This window comes from Miniopterus schreibersii (assembly GCF_964146895.1).
Source record: "Miniopterus schreibersii genome assembly, chromosome: 20".
Lineage (NCBI taxonomy): Eukaryota > Metazoa > Chordata > Mammalia > Chiroptera > Miniopteridae > Miniopterus > Miniopterus schreibersii.
The window spans coordinates 21,471,324-21,490,572 of NC_138122.1; the positions used below are offsets into that span (position 1 = coordinate 21,471,324).

At 41.1% G+C, this 19,249-nt stretch overlaps 1 protein-coding gene across 1 annotated transcript in view; it reads right to left on the reverse strand.

Annotated features, from left to right (window-relative positions):
• Positions 1 to 791: 791 nt before the first annotated feature.
• Positions 792 to 19,249, reverse strand: part of SUDS3 (SDS3 homolog, SIN3A corepressor complex component) — a 29,158-nt gene continuing 10,700 nt past the window's right edge. Inside the window, exons 7-12 of the mRNA XM_081122988.1 lie at positions 14,426 to 14,521; positions 13,421 to 13,482; positions 13,238 to 13,259; positions 11,685 to 11,790; positions 5,694 to 5,778; positions 792 to 4,083 (exon numbers count right to left, since the gene is read on the reverse strand). Of these exons, the coding sequence (XP_080979114.1) occupies positions 3,985 to 4,083; positions 5,694 to 5,778; positions 11,685 to 11,790; positions 13,238 to 13,259; positions 13,421 to 13,482; positions 14,426 to 14,521 (470 nt within the window). The 3' untranslated portion in view covers positions 792 to 3,984. The remainder of the gene's footprint in view (positions 4,084 to 5,693; positions 5,779 to 11,684; positions 11,791 to 13,237; positions 13,260 to 13,420; positions 13,483 to 14,425; positions 14,522 to 19,249) is intronic.

The window sequence follows — 19,249 nt, forward strand, 5'->3', positions numbered from 1 at the left end:
CAAGTTTACCTCAAGGTTCCTCCTGTTATGTGTCGTTGAGTCGGCCAGACTCCAGGTGACCCAATGAATGAGTGATGTTCACAGTGTCCTGTCCCCAACAGCCCTGCTCAGCTCCTGCAGACTCGTAACAATGGCTTCCTTTATGGAGTCAGTCCATCTCATATTTGGTCTTCCTCTTCTCCTGCTGCTTTCTATTTTGCCCAGCACTACTGTCTTTTCGAAAGAACTCTGCCTTCTCACGATGTGCCCAAAGTCGGACAGCTTCAGTTTTGTCACTTTTGCCTCCAGCGATGTCTCAGGCTTAATTAGCGCTACGCCCCACTCGCTCATCTTTCTGGCAGTCCAGGTACTCATCGAGCTCTCCGCCAACACCATATTTCAAATGAATCCATTTTTTCCCTATCAGCCTTCTTTCTTCACCGCCCAGCTTTCACATCCACATGTAGTAATAGGGAATACAAGGCTTCCTATCTAAGGTTACTTTTACTTACTCAATTTTTCATCAGATTCTTTTACCCTCTCCAACAAGGAGAGAGTACACTTAATTTAAGGGTCAACACCCCTTGACTGCCCTTTACAATGAACCAGAGAGTTAGTCTTTGACATCATTCCTATTCTTACTCTTTATAATGAGAAAATGTCTAATACATCCCTCCCTCCTCCCCAGCTTCCCTCCCCATAGTCAATGGAGGAAAAACCAAAAATAAATTTCAATCATTTATCAAGTCAATGGATATAACACAAACTACATGCTGGTTTTCTCTTTGAAAGTTTATTGTTATTAAAAAAAAAAAAAAAAAGCCTATACTTTTTACATTTTACATTCACCTCTCAGAACATTTAATGGTACCAGTTAATGATATTATTGTATAAAAAGCCCACCAGCTGCTTGAAATGGCTGCAAATTATTTTTACCATGTTCTGGTATTAAAGTGGTTTGAACTCTTTGGAAAAATTGGTGTAACATTAAGTAAGTACCGATATTTCAAATTCCCAAATTAGAAACAAGATTTTTAAATCTGGAGGAAACTTAGTAAAATTCAAGGCTAAAGGGAAATGTTAATAGAAAAACAAAACAATAATATTGTAAAAAATAGGATTTTCCCAAGTTAGATATAAAAAAAAAAAATTACAACCAACCCTCCCCCATATTCCTTAGAAAAAGTCACTCAATACTGAACACAGGGTCTCCCACCCAAATACAAGTAGCCTGATTTTCAGATCAGCCTCTGGGATTTTACACTGGCCCTAATTAGAAGTTTTTTTAAAAAAAACTAAGTTACATTAGGTAGTTAAACATCCATAAATACTGGTATCTGAACAAATAAAAATATCCTGGCTTTGGTATGGCTACAGAAATATGGAAACTGTTCAAGAGGACACTGGCCTAGGGAGAGGAGTTGGAGAAATACACAAAACCCCCAAGAGGAGGTAAAATAAATATTGGGACACGTAGGTAGCAAATACTGTGTACTTGAGGCAGATGCCTGGAGCCGAACACACGCATAGGTTCTTGATCAGAATTGTCTGAACCAACCTTTATCAAAGTATCACTTGCAGAAAGTAGTTTGAATTTGGGAATTCATCTGCTGCCCTGGATCTAGTGAGAGACAAACCTTTAAAATAAGAATGGGCCCCCCGGGCTAAAAGCCAGCCGCCAGCCCCCTCTTATTCTAGCAGTCACAAAGTCTGTTTCCCTCTCATTCACTTTGCCCATCACAAAAGCTCCTCCATCTCCTAACAACGGGCCTTTCCCACCCACCGGTCACTACAGGGGGGCCTGAGTGGTTGAAATGCTGACTTTTCATTCTTGGAGTAACTAAATTAAAAATTAATAAATCTTCTGGGATCAGGAACACATTTTACTGTGCTGTCTCATGTCTAGGGCACTATCTTCCGTTTTCACTAGATCATGATTTTGAGTTGTGAGGACACTGAGGCACAGAAGGCAGTGATGGGGCGGAGACCATGTCTAATGGTGGCCTCGAACGCCCTCAAATTCACAGAAGAGAAAAGGCCAAAGTGCCCAGACCCTGGTCTTCAAATAAAGTTACTTCACCAAAGCACAAAGGTGCCAGTAGCCAAGGCAAGGAAAAAAAGGCCACTTGCTGCTCAGTGCTGAGCCCCCAACAGTTATCAATACAATCCTTTCCCCAGAAAACAAATGCTGGTGTACTGTTAGGAAGACAAGTTAACACAATCATTTAAATAAATAAAAAAACCTTCAATGGCAACACACACTAAATGTATCTAAGTAATTCCACCACAGGGCACTAGATAACCAAAAGCTACCTATTACGGGATGTTACACACACCACAATGACAGTTCAAGCAAGAGAGATCTCCCGAACAGAAAAAGGCCGCCAAGCAGCAGCAAAAACATCTTAACAATGAAGGTCTGGGGACAGAGAAAAAACACAAAAAGCCCAGGCAACTTTTGATGAACAGCATTATTTATCCTGTCTTTAAATGAGCCTCAACCAGAAAAAAAAGAAAAAGAAAAAATAGATTATAAATTGAAACAAAAATATATCTGTACAAGTCTCCAAGTCAGTAAGGTTTGGTCTCTGTTGAAGCCAGGACTTTGCAGAAGGTGATTTACTTGTCATCACAGCCCCAACTTGCATTGGGGTGTGTAAATCAAGAGACAACACAAAGGGAATCGCTTGAGACCAAAGGAGTTACTTGCAAAAGTTTCCTAGGACGTGTCAAAGTCTACTGATTGCCCATAGAAATGCTTACACGTGCTCTAACCCCCAAAACTTCATAAACATTGTAAGGTGGCAACTAGAATATTAAAAACCCCATCACCCAATAAGTTGTATCTCTAGTTTAGGAGTGAGGGAAAGGGAGCAGGGAGTGCAGGGGAGGCTGTTTCATCAGGATTCATCAGGAAGAGTGTAGGTTTAGTGGCAGCCACGGCAGAGCCTTCTCTGTCTTTGGCCTGGGCCAGACCTCCTGGGAGATCTCCTGGAGGCTGCGAGAGCCGACAAGGTTCCATGGGTTTGGAATGGCCAATGTGCAATAACAGCATCAGTGAAGAGTGCAATTTGAATCATGAGTGAGAGTCTGTAGATAACTGGTTATTGCACTATCAATCTCACCTCCCCACCCTCAATAGATAACCCAGATAATGAGCCCATGGCAGGTACCACTTCACCCACTCGGGAGCAGGGAAAATGAATTGCAAACGAAACCATCTGAAATGACCACTTCTTGTTTCCAGCTCGAGCTAAAATAAAACAACTGTGTGTGAATAAACCACTTGCATTAAATAACATTTAAAATATGGTACCTTCAACACATTGTGAATATGAACCGCTTCCTCCCCCCAGCCCCAATTACTTCAGTGCACGTAGTCCCCCAGGCAAATTTTTCTGTCGTTCAACCAGTGGAGTGGATGGCATACTCCGCCAGATGTTACACAAGGCATTTATTTCTCTGAGAAGGCTGAGAGCCAGGAGAATTAATCTCCTTCTGCTAGGACCTCTGCCCCAAGCTTCTGGGGAAATACCGAATTGGGCTTGACAAGGGGAGTAGCTACATGATCCACTAATCAGATTCAAAACATGAAAATCCACTGGAGAGTGTATCCCCCCTTCCTGCTCCTCTTCATGGTAAAAAGACCTGAAGACAATTAATAAAAAGAAATGTCCCTTCAAACTCAAAGGAAGCTTGGAAAAAAAACACACACAAAACAAAAAAAAATAAACAAATAAGTAAATTAAACTCCCAATACTCCTGAAAGTAAAATCGTCTCATGGTGACTGGCTGGAAGAAGTCGAGGCAGTAAAGAATGAAACAAAGATGGAAGCGACTGGCCACGAAAGTGCCTTGCAGAATCCACAAGAGTGTTCTCCATTGTCCAAGGCCAAGGAGCAATTCCCAAGTTAAAAACTTTCTATTAAGAAGAAAACAAAACAAAACCAAAAACCGAAAACCACTCCAGAAAAAGGGTCAAGGGAAGTAGAGCACTGTAGAAAGTCAAGCCGCTGACCTCCGGCGGATCACAAAGAGCCCACGCTGAAGCTGGCCCAAGTAAATCCTCATCTTGGTGCTGTCGCTGGTCTTTCTCACCCAGATCTGCAGGGGACAAGGAAAGGGAACAAGATGAGAGAGGCTGAGACTGAGGAGTCAATCTTCCAGAGAGTCAAAATAGCTGCATAAATTAGGTGTGGGCAGAAAACCGGCAACCTCTTCCTGTCCACTTGCAGGGCCTCTAAAAGCACCTCCTTGCTCTGGCCCTCCTACAGGCATGCCTCAGTGTAGACAGAAGGCACCAGCCCGTGAACTCATTTCTCCCAGCCATCTCTCTTACACCTTTGATTAAGAAAATAGAAAGCACAATGATACTGTGTTCCTCTGACACACTAAGGCGTCTCCCCTCCAGGAAACATGTCTCAATGTAGTGACCTCGTTGACACTATTATGTCAAAGGGTGATAATCTTCAACAGAGAAATAGAAAAATCTAACTTGCATTTCTATTTTCCTGAAAAATCCTGAAGTGTCAGAGACAATAAAGCACTAGATCTGAAGTTAGGTTTATGTACTAGGAGGCCATACATGCTCTGTACAACAGCCCATATGGCCAGGAGCAAAACTCCATTGTGAAATCACAACCCCTCTTGCTGAGGAGCAGCAGGTGTCTCTATTAGATCCCCTGTTCTGGTTTTGACTGGCTTGAGATGACATACAGATCCTGAATCCAGAGTAAAATGACATTCATTTATCTGGAAAGCTCTCCCTAACTTCCAAGTAAACAATCATTTTGCAAACTAGTCACATTTAAGGGCATTTTCAATTCAGGAAGCTGGTAGAATAGAAGAGGCTTAAGTTATTTCATAATCCAGTTTCATTAGATTGCTGTGCACTGGCACAAATAAGTTACAGAAGGTAGACACATAAAAATCAATTTTGCTGCAAACATTTGTGGACTGATAAAAGATTGATCCAATCCAGCTATTAAAGTTTTAAACTTTTAAAACTACTAACAATACAGGTTACACGTTGCTGACACCCTTCTAACGAAGGGCCCGTAGGAGAACTCACAAGCCAGTCATATCATCCTACAGTGGTGACTAGAGGAGACCAACACCTAATGGCACGAGCCTCGTAGCTCATTGTTCAGAGGCACAACAGGACATGTCAGATTGGAAATGACAGCAGGCAAGTAGTATTTATGGGTCAGATCAGGCCAGCACTCATTTATTTAGCACTTACTGTGTGCCAGACCCTGTGCCAGGTGCCTCAATACAACCTCACAGCATGAAACAAATCTATTAGTACACGTGAAAGTTCTAGAGAAAGAACAGAACGAAGATGCAGTATGATCTACAGGAAGGCTCCATTCTCAGTAAATGGTTTCCTTAAAAAAGCAGCAGGATTTGAAAGCATAGAAATCACACAGACTTGCCTTCCTTCTTTCCTGTTGTATAACTAGTGGTTCTCAACTCAGTTACTGTACAGAGTTCACAGATACTACAAGGACTACACAAATCCATCTATATTGCAGTTAAGCAAAGTAAGGGATTTTCCAGGGTGATTTTGCCTATGTGCAATTTCTGCCTGAAAACACTGACTTTAGGCTCTAACCCACAAAGAACACACAATTCCTCTGTACTTTTTTAGTGGCCCTCACAATGCAGGTTGTCACCTTCTGCCTTCCTAAAGGGTGAGGGAGTTTGGAACCTACCTCATTAGCTCCGACAGAGCTGATTACACAGCTCAGTTTCTGGTTGTCCTTGGACTCCAGATAGATGGCTTGGCTCTTGTGGTACCTGCCAAAAACAGGACACAAGTTTATTATTTGAACCACTTTACTGAAGTATGATTGAAATGTAAAAAGCTGCATGTTTAATGTATATGACTCTATGAATTTGGGGATAAGTATACACCCGTGAAACCATACCACCATCAAGGCTACAGAAACACAGGGGTGGGCAAAAGTAGGTTTACAATTGTGAGTACATGAAACAGTTTACTCTTGTATTATTACTTATTCATTATTCTATTATTTATTATTAATTTGCTTTTGTCCACCCCTGTATATATCACTTCCCAAAGTTTCCTCCTGTCCTCTTTATTATGATTATTGTTTTTTTGTGGGTTTTTAAGAAGAACACTCAACATAAGATCTACTCACTTAAAAAAATGTTATGTATACAATACAGTATTGTTAAAGGCACAGATTTTTTTAGGAAAAAAGGAAGGAAAGAAGGGAAGCAAAAAAGAAAAGATCACCACAACACAAAATGTAATTAAAAGAGTCTTAATTGATATTTGAGGAAGAGTCTGGATTTCAGGTTTAATTTAAAGGCGTCTATCCTTGGATTAGATGATCATCTCCTAATCTTCTAAATCTAATTTATATTCCTCTGCAGAGGGGGGAAGGGGATGCCAAGAAAAGGGTTAGGAAATTAACTCTATATTTACTTTTTTATTTGTACTATATGACCCACATCAAAAAGTAAATTATAATTTTTCAAGCAAAACTTGTTTATACCCCAAAATACCGAAGAAGGCTAGGTAGACAAAACAAATAGATGGACTTGAACAATTGCTCTGTTATTTATTTTCTACTTGTCCAAATAAGTCATCAACAAGAAGGAAGGCCAAATTCAGCCCTTACTTTGGTCACTCATTCAACAAATACTCATTAATCACTTATTGTGTGCCATTGACTGTGCTGGAGGTTGGAGGCAGAAGAGTGAATAAGGCCACATGGTCCCTGCTGTCACAAAACTTCAAATACAGCGACAGCGAAGGAGATGAAATAATCACACCTGGTAAGCAGTAACTAGGTGAAGTTCTGAGTATCCTGAGGTGCAACAGAATATCTAATGTAGCCTGGTCAGTCAGAAGAGCTGCTATGAATGGAGTAGACACAACAGACACTCTCCTTTCAGCTCCTATGTCTATTCTCTTGACCTATAGTGCAGGACCACCTTCAACTTCTACAAGTTCAGGAATAAGACTGAGCATGAAAGTGAGGAAGCCAGGGAAAAAGCCCAAATGGGACAATAATAGCTGCCACAGGATGAAGGAGCAGCTGCTGGGTTGTTACAAGGGCAGCTAAGCTGCTGCTGGCAGCCTTGGCTTGGGCCAGCCTCTGTTCAGTCAACAACATAACCTTTGGTTCATTATGGCTGCACAGATCTGGCTTAACTCATGTAAACTCCACCAAAACCAAAATGCATCTCCCAGCAAAGCAACGCACCTTATCATTTCCGTGAGAGAAGGAAGCAGGCTGTTCTGCCGGTATAATGAATAACCTACTGCCAGGACATTACCTACAGTAAAGGATGCGCCTCACTCCTACGGTCAGCTTTTCCCATTCTAGGCTCTAAGCACTCTTTAATCTGCTACTTAGGAGCTGAAAACTCAGGTTTCCAAGTCAACTGACTTTCCGAAAACACTATTAGAAGAAATCGAATCATAAATGCAATTAGAACAGTGAGACTGGTTTAGATCCAGTTTCAATGCGGCTTTTGGCCAGAGATTAGTTGGTAAACTGAGTTAGGGGACCTTCATTATGCCGAATCTGTAATACTGTCAGGTTTGACTTGCACAGCGCACGAGGAAAGGATGAATTAGTTCACAGCAAAACTCAAACTCGAGTTTCCCTCCCACATCTAACCCAACTGTCTCGTGTAAATGGTCAGAATACAAATATAGAGGGAAGAACATTCACAGTTATTCTATAGAGACTGTGATTTATCAGAGATAAAAAACACAAAACAACAGGCAACTAGCCTCAAGTCACTCTGATACTACTTTCTAAATAGTTTAATAAGGGAGGTCATGGATGTGGTGCAGAAATATATGGCTAGTGTGGAAACATGCTCAATATACTGCTAAACAGAGGAAAAAAAAAAACATGTCCATATGTTTCTGTGTTTGTAACAAAATACATGCACGTTACATGTGCATCATACACAGAAAAAACTGGGTAAATTTATATATTAAAATATTAAAATTTTATAAAAATATAAAATGTAAATTAAGAATGGTATTCCTTTTATTGCACAGCTTTCTTTTTTCCAGAATAAACAAGTATTACTTACATTAAAAAGTAAATAATATTTTCTTAAATCATGGTACGAGACAATACCTAAGTAAGAAAGATGGGGTAAAAACTTAATGTCACAAATTTCATCCCAGTGCCTGTTAAAGACAATAGTTAACTCTGGGAAACTATTCAAACAATTCTCGTGAGATGTGCTGCATTTTCCTTCAGATGTGCTCAGAGGCCAAGCCCTAACCACCTGACTAGCTTGAAAGTGAACACCAGCAGTAAACACTGCAAGCCAGTCCATTGCCCCTGTGCCATGGTCTGGGAATTAAGCACCTGGCCACCTCCTCAATGTGCCTGTTCTGGGATCACCAAATGAATGGTAGTGGCTTGAATGTCCACCATTGGTCACCATTTGTTCCACTGGAGAGCTGGCCAGCATGTTTCCCAAAGCAGCCCACTTCCAGCCTAACTAATTCCCATCTCTTCCTGAAGCCGAGTCTCTGGGACCTCCAGGGGATACTCATGTGCCACACAATGGTCCAGGAACCATTATCCCTGGATATCTAATCTATTAAATTGTCTGAATTCTCGGGGGGGGGGGGGGGGGGGGGGGGGCCTCAGTGCTCACATACGAAGTGTTTTTAAGATGAAACCAAAAAGTACATTATATCCTTAAAATACAATTTACTTTCCAATTTCTAAAGACTGATAAAAAAATGCAGGAAGAAATTCAAAATAGACATAAAAATGTTAAAAAGCAACATCAATTGAGCTAAATTAGTAAAAATGTACATTATTACTTTTCTGCCAATTAACCCATTTTACAAGCTACAACTCATCTCTGCTGAAAAAATATTTTAAACAGCCTCAGAGGACAAGCCCCAAATGTCAAGCTAACTTTATCACTTTATTACTAATGGAAATTCTGACCTGGGAATCCCTACAATTAAGCTCTTAGAGCTTTGCCTCTACTATTAAACCCAGTGAACTAGCATCACCACTACTCTTATGGAAGAAAGCAATTTCTTTAGAAGGTGGGTCAAAAAGTGGGGCAGGGAGGGGTAGAATTAATTTAATTTTGTACCCTACTGGGAATCTTAATATTGTTTCACTTCAAAAGAAAAAACCATGTCACAGCTATAGTACCTCAAAGAGTCCCAATTCTAGTTGTAAATATTCACTGTTTTGAGTTAAGTCTTTTGTGTCAGTTGAAGGCTGGAGGGTTAAATCCACTGAAGCAAGTGGGTGACTTCATTTCTGATTCACATTAGCAGCCCCAGATTTAATGTGAGGAGAGACTAAAGTCTGCCAGCGCCATCAGTTAGTTATTTTAAAGTATCAGCTACTTTCACAGTACTTCCTAAGAAGGGTCATTAGTCCAAATTGAAATGTGAGGAAAACTTGCAGCAGGATATAAACTGCCTTAAATGCAGTACTAAGACCAAGGCAAAGGGAAGATGCTTATCTTTCAAAACGAAATGTAGCTTGATAAGTGTTCTCGCCAAGATGGGAAGCCTGAACCACACTCTTGCTGAAGTCATTTAAAACTCAATGACACATGTTTTGCCAGAAATACTGTTTCGCCAAAATACTCCACACCACTGGAAAGAACATTAAAGCAGTTCAGTTCACCTCTCAGCCACAGGACAAGAATGCTGAAAGAGAAGGAAAAATGACAGCCTCTATCTGACAAGGACACAAACGTCAAACACCAGAGCCTGGTGAGACAGGAGAGGCTGGTTCTGTACTAGTAAACGTGGCAGCCAGGACTCCCATGAACACCTCCCAAATACGGAAGGGAGGGACCTGCTGAAAGAACAAATGTGACATGAACTTTGACTGCCAAGGCCAAAGAAGAGAAACACACAGAATACAGAAGAAAACAACAGTTTCAACATTTAACAGTAGAATAAAGGCAGCTTTAAATTCACTGAAAAAGTAAAATGCTCCCAAAGACCTTATTTTCAAAATTTCTGGTGCCACCGCGAGAAAGACAGTGCAATTCCTTCAAAATGCTTACGAGGTCTAACGCAGCAAAACTAACCACTCTGCTTAAATCCTGAAACACCAGTCACAGTGGATCCTTTCTTCAGAAAAACAAGAATTTCATTTTACAGCATTTTTCACCCTCAAGACATCTCATAAAGTCAAAGGATTAAGCCTTAGAAACAAAATATCTAAAGCAACACAATTACGAAAAGAACATTATTTGAAAGATCGTGTGGCTTTAGGACTCACAGATCCATAAAAATGTTATTGATAAACCTCATCATTTCTGAAAACATTTCTTATGTGTGGGCTAGATCTTTAAAGGTTATTTGGTTTTCACTATTGAAACATTTTTCATCTTATTTTGCCCCCAGTGTGTTGAGCTGTTAGGGCCTGCCACCTAGTGGTGGTATGTTCTGATAAACAATATTAAGATACAAGACTGCCAAAGAATAGCCAAATGAGAAGGGCAGAAAGGCACTAAGATCAGGCTTACAGACAGAGCAAGCTTTCATCATCCACTGGGTAATACCCAGTATAACCTAGTAAGTGGAACTGATTTATCTCAGGCATGACCAGATCACTAAGCATTTCTGCCAAGTTCAGGAGCACAATGTTATAAGGTAACTAACACACACAATGTTGGGGATTTTTCTTTAAGTGCAAAAAATTCTAAAATGCCATTACTCAAACCTTCCATTAAATAAATATACTGAAACTCAAAGGTCATTATATAGCCATTATAAATAGAGTAAACAATAACCCAGAAAAGCATTCTGCTATAACCAAGTAGAAAGGCAGAAGAATGCAAAGAGGTGTCCACTGTGACATAATTAACTAAGACTGTGCGACATACGGACAATGAATAAAGGAATATGTCAGAATTAAAAGAGCTGTGAAAGGGAAACAAGATCCGGGGTGACTGGACCTAGCAGAATGCCTAGTTACAGAACAGACAGTAAATGTTTGCTGAATGAGTAAATGTATGAGCTTTTAAGGTTCTTTCATACTATTTTGCCTTTTCCTTCCCAATGAAAATACTGGTTGTCTGAAGGTTTCAACCCATCTTTAATCTACACTGGTAATGTTTTACGACATAATTCCCCCAACTATGTTTCCTGGAAACATTCATGAACTGGATGACCCACTTGAAAGGGTCCCTCACCAAATAACACCTGATAACATCTTAGAACTTCACAGTGCACATGAGCATGTCAGTGGATCCAAAGAGCTACAACGAAAATCCCATTTATCTGAATTAACATGGTCATCCCCCAAACTCATCTGACCACAAAATCCTTTTTTCCGAAGAATACCTATTAATTTTAGCACCCAGGGGCAGAGTTAAGAGAAGACAGAGGAAGACAAACCCTGGCTCCAGTCTACAGGGGCATCACAAAAGATGTAAGCCTGTAAATTGTAATATAGTAGCAGCAGCATGGAGAGAGAAAGGAGGGCCGCCATCAGAAAAACACAATTTGGAAAAAAATGGCCTTTAAAGATCTTACAACTATCATCAACCAAATGACCCTTGATACAAGTTTAAATGTTAATGCATGGTTAGTACTATGTAAGTTTAGCAGCAGCTGTGCTCTGAAACAACTACAGACAGGCCCAGCTCTCTTTCCAAGTGGTTCTTTTGAGACTCTTAAGAATAATCTGTGTTTTCCCACAACATACCATCTTTTATCATAGTACAATTTGCCATCTTCTATCCGGGCTTCAAATCTCTGGGCTGGAGACTCAGCTGGTGTGGCAGGCAAGTGTTCAGGAGAGGATGGAGATGCTGGAGGAAGCAAAGAAATATCTGAATGACTAGGCATGTAATGAAACATGTGCGTCCACCATCTAACATGCTTTAATTGAAATGCTATCGAAAGATGCTAATAATCATAATCATCAAGTCCTTACAGTTGTAATAAATGGGAATCCAATAAAATTCTTGTATAGTACATCTAATGATCTTCAAAGCAAACCTGTGAGGTAGGCAAGGAGATTAACCTCACTGAAGAGGGGAGAAACCTGAGGCTCAGACAGGCTAAGGGATTTGCCCAAGGTCACTTAGAATAGAACTAAAATCCCAGTGACCCACCAGAAGCCCCAAAGGGCAAAAATTAGGTAAATCTCTGTAAAATTTATATAAAATAAAATTTCTATAAATATTTATTACTAGGTGGAGCAGGCTATTGGGTGTGTATAGAGTCAAGCTAATGCAGTGCTAGTAACTACGGTGGGGTCAAAGGATCTAAATTCACACACTTACTCGAATAACCCCTTCCCCATCAGGCCTTCAGAAACTCAGACCCTATGTGGACCACAGCAGCCCTCAGGAGGAAATGATTGAAAGAAAGAAGAATCTTGTTTCCTTCCCCAAGACACAGTGAGCAGAGGGATGTGTAAGTAATCATAGTACTTAAAACAAAACAACACAAGCCCGGCTGGGCATGGCTCAGCGGTTGAGCGTCGACTGTCGACCTGGGATCCAGGGGATCGGGGTTCGATTCCCGGTCAGGGCACATGCCCGGGTTGCGGGCTCGATCAATGACTCTCTCATCATTGATGTTTCTGTCTCTCTCTCTCCCTCTCCTTTCCTCTCTCTGAAATCAACAAAGATATATTTAAAAAACAAACAAACAAACAACACAAATGCCTTGCCAACACAAATTCCATCTAGCAGCCTAGCACTGACTCTCAAGTGGGGCTCTAGAAGGAATCACCATGAACACTGGGCTGGCCTCCTCTATAAGCTGGGACTGGGAGCAGCCTGCAAGTCCTTGGCCAGAGACACACCATGAAAGACCACTGCAACAGCAGTGCCTAGTACTTAACTCCATAAAGCGAGTAATACTGACAAATCCTTCTGGTTTCATTTTCAGAAAAGAATGTGAACTTAAATTTTATGGCTTATGCCCACACAGAAAGGAAATCTTTACCAGTCAATCAATCAAATGTCTATTTTACAATAAACAGGAAAAGACAAAAATAACTTTAACATAGCAGGGTTAAAAAAAAAAAAAATCAGGCAAGGGTGCACTTAGGGTTCCCTTCAGCTTTCCTGATTCTCCTACTAAATGTCACGGTGCCAGGTATATAAAAGAATTCACACCCCCATCTTAGACAAATGATGAACACTTTGTTTTTGAAAATGGCAACAATTCCCTGCCAGGAATTCGCATGCTTCTCCAAAAACACAATAAAAAATTGCACAAGTACCAATAACGTCATGCACTTACCTGGTCTCTTGGGTGACTTAAGCTGTAGAAAGAACAACAAAAAATCTTAGAGAAAATCACTTCAGATGCAACTTACGGTGTCAAAGGTATAAAACTGATTTAACAAGTAACATGTGAGCAAAGTAAAGCTGAAAACCATATCACGCCTAAGCTTTCAAATAAATCAAAAAAATCAAACTGTACCTTATTTAACGTTCTCAGATCCTCCATGATCTGTTCATCCGTTAACAAATAGTTTAGCTGGGGTGTTGAGAGTTAAAGAAATGAGTCTGAAAAGCACGGTTTCCAGACAAACAGAATTCAACAAAATGGTACCAGTATTTTAGAATTTACAAAGTGTGCTTATGTTACATGACATTTTTACAATAGTTTGTCTCTTGGAAGTTTTGGACTCTCCTACTAAATGTCAGGGTGCCAGGTATATAAAAGAATTCACCCCCACCCCCCATCTTACAAACTTCAAGATGCAAAGGTGGAATGAGCATCAATAGGTAACTATAATAGTTGTGAGCATAGCACACAATGAAAGAACTTCATCCTGAACTTATGAAGTGCTTTTGTTCCAAAGATTTGAAGATTTCCACATACATACATGGGGTTAATCTTCCCTAGTAACTTAGATCCTCAGTTGTGAAGAGAAAGGGACCTGAAGTTATGCCCTTTCCTGGTGGCAGACAAACAACTGGACCATTTTGTGAAAATGGCTATTAGATCCTCAATACTTCCCCATATGTCGTCTTCCCATTCCCATTTCTTTTATTAAAGAGGCTTCTTTATGTCTGACTGAAATTTCATTTGCTTTAAGAACAGTTTGTAATCCAGGGATACAGATAACTGAGGTAGAAAAGGCAGATATCACTGTACTCATTTTGCAGGTGAAAAAAAATTAAGGTACATGAAATTTTCAGTTGCCCCTGAATCTCCAAGTGAGTATTAAAACCAGGTTGAACTGCCAACACAAAGTACCCTTCCAAAGACTGCTCTGTCAAAATCCCTCCCACAAAAAGCAGTAGCAACTGAGGAATCCAATCATAAAATGGCCAAGTCCGCCTTTCCAATCAAAGAGGACTACTTTCTGTAGGACAATAGCCATGTGTATTTTATCAACTGATTAATCCTTTAAGCAAAGGGTTCAATTCAATAGTCTTAAGGGGAAAAAAGTGATCAAGGCTTCATGCAAATGGATATCAGGAGCAGGTTTTCTCCTCTTGTCTGGAATGGGGACAGGATCATTTGGTCGCCTCCGCAACTTTCTGGTCATGATGGGTTTCACTTCCATAGAATCTGTGGCAAGAATGAATGGGTGAATCTATCCAAACCCCACTGAAGTCAGCGAGAATTTCTGTAAAGTAAGAATACCTGCCCTGTAACCCACTGGTATAAGACTCTTTTAGAGGCCAGTGGCATCTGTGCCAACAATTTTATGAGATCTTCATTTACAAACACAGACTCTTTATTTAATAACCTTTTGTAGCTACTTGACTATCAAGAATGATACAATCAAGGCTCATCATAAAGGCTTCTTTTCATTCTTCTTGACCTCTCTGCAGTCTAACACTGGTTGTCAGCTCCCCTCACCTTAAAATCTCTCCTACCCAGCCATTGCCACACAAATCTCTCCTTCTCTCCTGACCTGCCCCTTAGAAACTGGTGATCTCTGGAGTCCAGTCAGTCTCAGCCTGTATCCCAATGAATCTCTGATCATCAACTCCAGGTCCACCTATCCTTCTGAATGGCCACCAATAGCCTACATAACGATACATTCTTCAAACCAATTCATCTCTTCTCGTTTCACCTCCCAAGGCTGCCTCCTTTCCTGTGTCTCAGGGGCGTCACATCTATCCATCCTACCAAGCCAGAACAAAATCTATCTGTGACTTGTCTTCCTTCATCCAAGCATCAAATCCACCAGATAATGGCAGTTCTGCTTTTTAACTATCTCTCAACTCTAACCCCTCATCATATCCTCACCTCCCTCAAAGTGATCTTCCTAAGACACAAATCAGGTCATTTTGCACCTCACTCAAATATTTCAATGGCTCACTGCTCTCTACAAAATAAAGGCCAAGCCTCACTTCTGGTCCTCCTCACTTCTTTATTCGCACAGACCCTGTGTGTGAGCTTTTAGCTATTTTGTTACCCAAAGGCACTGTACTTTTTATGCCTTTAAGACTTTGCACCCTGTCCTCTCTGCCTAGCGTCCTGTTTTCTGCACAGTAAACTCCTACGCAACATGCCCCTCTGACCAATTCCATTGACAGTAATCAGAACATTTGTACAAACCTCTACTGCCAAGCGCCATAAAGTATGAGACATTTCCCCCAACAGATGCTTGAATTCCACCCCAGCGTGGAATCTGCCCCCACCCCAGTCTGATGATGAGATAAAGTTAACTCGAGATTATGCACACTGTCAACAGGACAGACAGGAAAGCCTTGCAGAATTCTCATGTAACCCTCCCACTACAGCAAACCATGGGATATGAGTATATAATACACACACATACAAAGTCAAATGATGCTTCTGCATGCTGCTCTTAAGATATGGGCGAACGATTTTTTCCTCCCAAGAAGAAATGGAGGTAAAGTAATAAGAACCACAGACCTAATGAATATTGATAAAAGCGTACTTGGAAGTGGGGATAAAAGGAAGGACAAACATACAGGCACCTTTGGGGAAAAGGTATGTGGGGGGGGGTTCTCCCTAAAAGAAATCTCTTACCCTATGCCAAGATGCCACCCTTCTCCAGTTACTTACTGACCGGTGGGTCTGAATCCCCTGCTGTGGCTATGTGACCTAAGGCAGGCTACATAAATACTCTGTCTCGTTTCCTTGTGTATGAAATGAACTATCAATAAAACTGCCTTCACAGGGTGTTGTGAGGATTATGTGAGATGATATGTGTAAAGCCCTCTGTACAGTGCCTGCCATAACGAGAGTTCAATCAATGCTAGTTTTTATTACTGTATTTTCAGCCAGGAAAAAACTATACAAAGATCTTTTTTAAAAAGTCAAGGTGCATACAGCTGAAAAAGAAGTTACAGACTTGAAGGCAATTGAAGTCAATTGTGAGGCTTTGCAACATTCAGACCTAACTTAGAAAACGGTAAAAAGGGAGCTCACTCAACCCTAAAGAGCACCAGAGAAAAAGCATCTAGCTTGTGAACATCAAGGCATGTTCTGTCCACTACAGAGAGTGGCCAAGTGTGCCCTTCCCTATGGCTACCATACCTGGGGGGTGGGGAGGGGGGGTAATACATTGAGCCAGATATTATATAAAAATGATAGAGCTGCCTATTTTGATATTATATTTTGAAAAAGAACTCCTATTTTGGTATTATAATTACTCATGGCTACAGCTATGAATTCAGTACCTTCTGAAAGAAACTAACAGCCTTTTTACTGAGGTCATGAGTAGCTTCAACAGGGGCCTGAGTTTTAGAGAATGCCCCTGGTGGGCCAAGAATTTACAAAAGAAAATGAAGTGACAGTTAAGGGTCTGTTGGAAGAATGGAGAAAAGGCAGCTATTCTGAATACTGGAAGAGGAAAAATGAATTAAAAATGATAAAGCTCCCCACATTTTCAAGCTCGTTAAATTCCCTTTAATTATTTGGGTTATTTATTATCTTGGCCTCAACTACAGAGAAAACACACACACTCAGGTAATTCTACCTATAACCTCATTGCTCAAAGTGTGCTCTGACCAGCAGCAGCAGCAGCAGCAGCAACTGCCGCCACCGCCCCTAGGAGATGCTTAGAAATGCAGGCTCATGGGCGGCACTCCAGACCCCCTGAACCATAATCTGTGTTTTATCAAGGCCCCCAAGTGAATCATACACATTCAAGATGGGGGAGCATGACCTAAACTTATCCTAGGTTCTTTACTGCCAATACACCTTTCCATATGCACAATCCAGCTGTCCTCATAAGTTCTCCACAAGAGGTTAGGGAAGTGACGAGAACCTCCCAAATTCCCATGGAGGTCTGTAAACGCTTTAAGTCCTGTGCAGACAAAGCAGGTCACTGGATCCACCCATTTCTAATGGGTTATTTGGACTAAGCTTCTCATCAGTCTTACTTCATTTTGGTTTTCAGGAGATCTTCATGCTGAACCAGGAGATTTTAAGAAATCTCTTTTCTGGGCAGAGCTGGGCAACACTGCTGCTGGGCATCAATCCACAAAGGTGAAATAAGTCACTCAGTGAGAGGAAGGAAATCAGGCCTTTAATCCAACACCATAGCAGCACCATCTGTGGAAATGCTAATTATCCTTCTAGCTCCAGTGCCTTTTCTTTCAACACTCTATCATTACCTTGGCAATGTCTCCATACCAAGAGTACCAACAAATGGCTTGAGGAAGGCCATCGGTACCTTTAATGCCCATGGCTAGCTTCGAGCACTTCTGTCATCTATTTTACTGCGTTACAAATGATTTCCCCCAGTTTATCTTTTCTACTCTGGCAGGTTCCGCCTTAAGTCACTGAGAATGCCTCCTGTCCCAGTTAAGGTTCTGGCTGTAAAACTGCCTGGCCAAACAATGTCTATCGCTTGTCAATAATTAGGATGCCAAATCACAGGTAAGGTGATGATATCCTTCCCTGCAGATGGAGAGGGAACAGCTATAAAGGACAATTATTTCCCACTAGCCTAATGAAGGCTCCCGAACATCTGGTGGCTCTAGCAGAGAGTGATGAGGCGTCAATGCCAGTCACAGTCACCATCCGAGAAAATGGTGTGCAGGTCAGAAAACAGGCAGGAAGGCTGGCACCAAACTAGGTACCGCAGTGCTCACAGTCTAATTAAAAAAGCATTGCAACAAGAACAAGATGGTGCTGTCTGAAGATGCTACTTTAGCATCCATCCTCACTCAAAAAATGTTCCCGAGCTGCTTTCAGAGGTCTTCAAGGGATTCACTCCTTTTGCCACGTCTCTCAATGAGGAAACTATCAGAGGAGAGATTTTTCAAGGGTGAAACTCCCACTTTAGACACAACCACATTCTCATCAGGGTATCATGGGGTTGGAGCTAGAAGTTTATGTCAATTGGGAGGCCAATTTCCGTCACTGGTTCACAGCACCGGAAATACGGATGGGGAAACAAAGCTCTTAACTGTTACTTTTAGTTTCAAGGTCAACCCCAAGGACTTACATAAAAGCAATGCGTTTGCTAAGGGACCCCTACTAAAATCAGGCATGCCAGCACCCCAGTACCTTCAGAATATGATTAAATTTGGGGGTGTGCTGAGACCTCCCACTTCATATCCAAGTGACCAACTCACCACTGACTTTCCTTGTGGTATTTGCTGATGAAAATTTTGCCAAGTTCCACAATAGCTAATTCAAGCTAATTCCTGCCCTGTATCCATCTAGGACTCATCAGTCTATATATGGCAACAGAAGAGTCAGCCCATATTGCTTCTATCCTCAAACCTGCTGAGTTTCCATATGCAGATTACTAAATCCTAGAAGACAAGGGAGGGACTGGCTCTGAGTCGATGTAACTTGCTACCTTTACAGGAAAGTAGTTCAGTTTAGCTACCCTTGCTGAAATCGTATCAGGTCTTTCTAAAATGTTCACAGTAAGGCCTGGGAGAAGGGATATAATAGCATAGGTGGTAGGGCCAAAAGCCTCTGTTCTCACATCTAGGTCAAAAGAAGACAAGGTCTTTTCTGTAATTAAGGCAGACTGAAAAAGAAAGAAGCAGAGGAACTCAGGTAAGTAATCTGTAAACATAACCAAGACACGAATGGCAGCTGACCCAAGAATTACATTAAATAAAGCATAAGCCAGAGGTTGCAGTTACTATTAAAGGTTGAATATCCAATTCATTGAATACCTGTTACGTTCAGAGCACTGTGCTAGCCACAATTGTGAGATAGGGTATGATCAGCCCATTTTACAGAGGGGGAAATAGGCTCAGAGAGGTTAAGTAGCTGACTAAAGTCACACAGCCAATACAAGACAAAATTAGATATCTGACCTGTCATGTCAAAGCTCACTCTTTTAGCTTG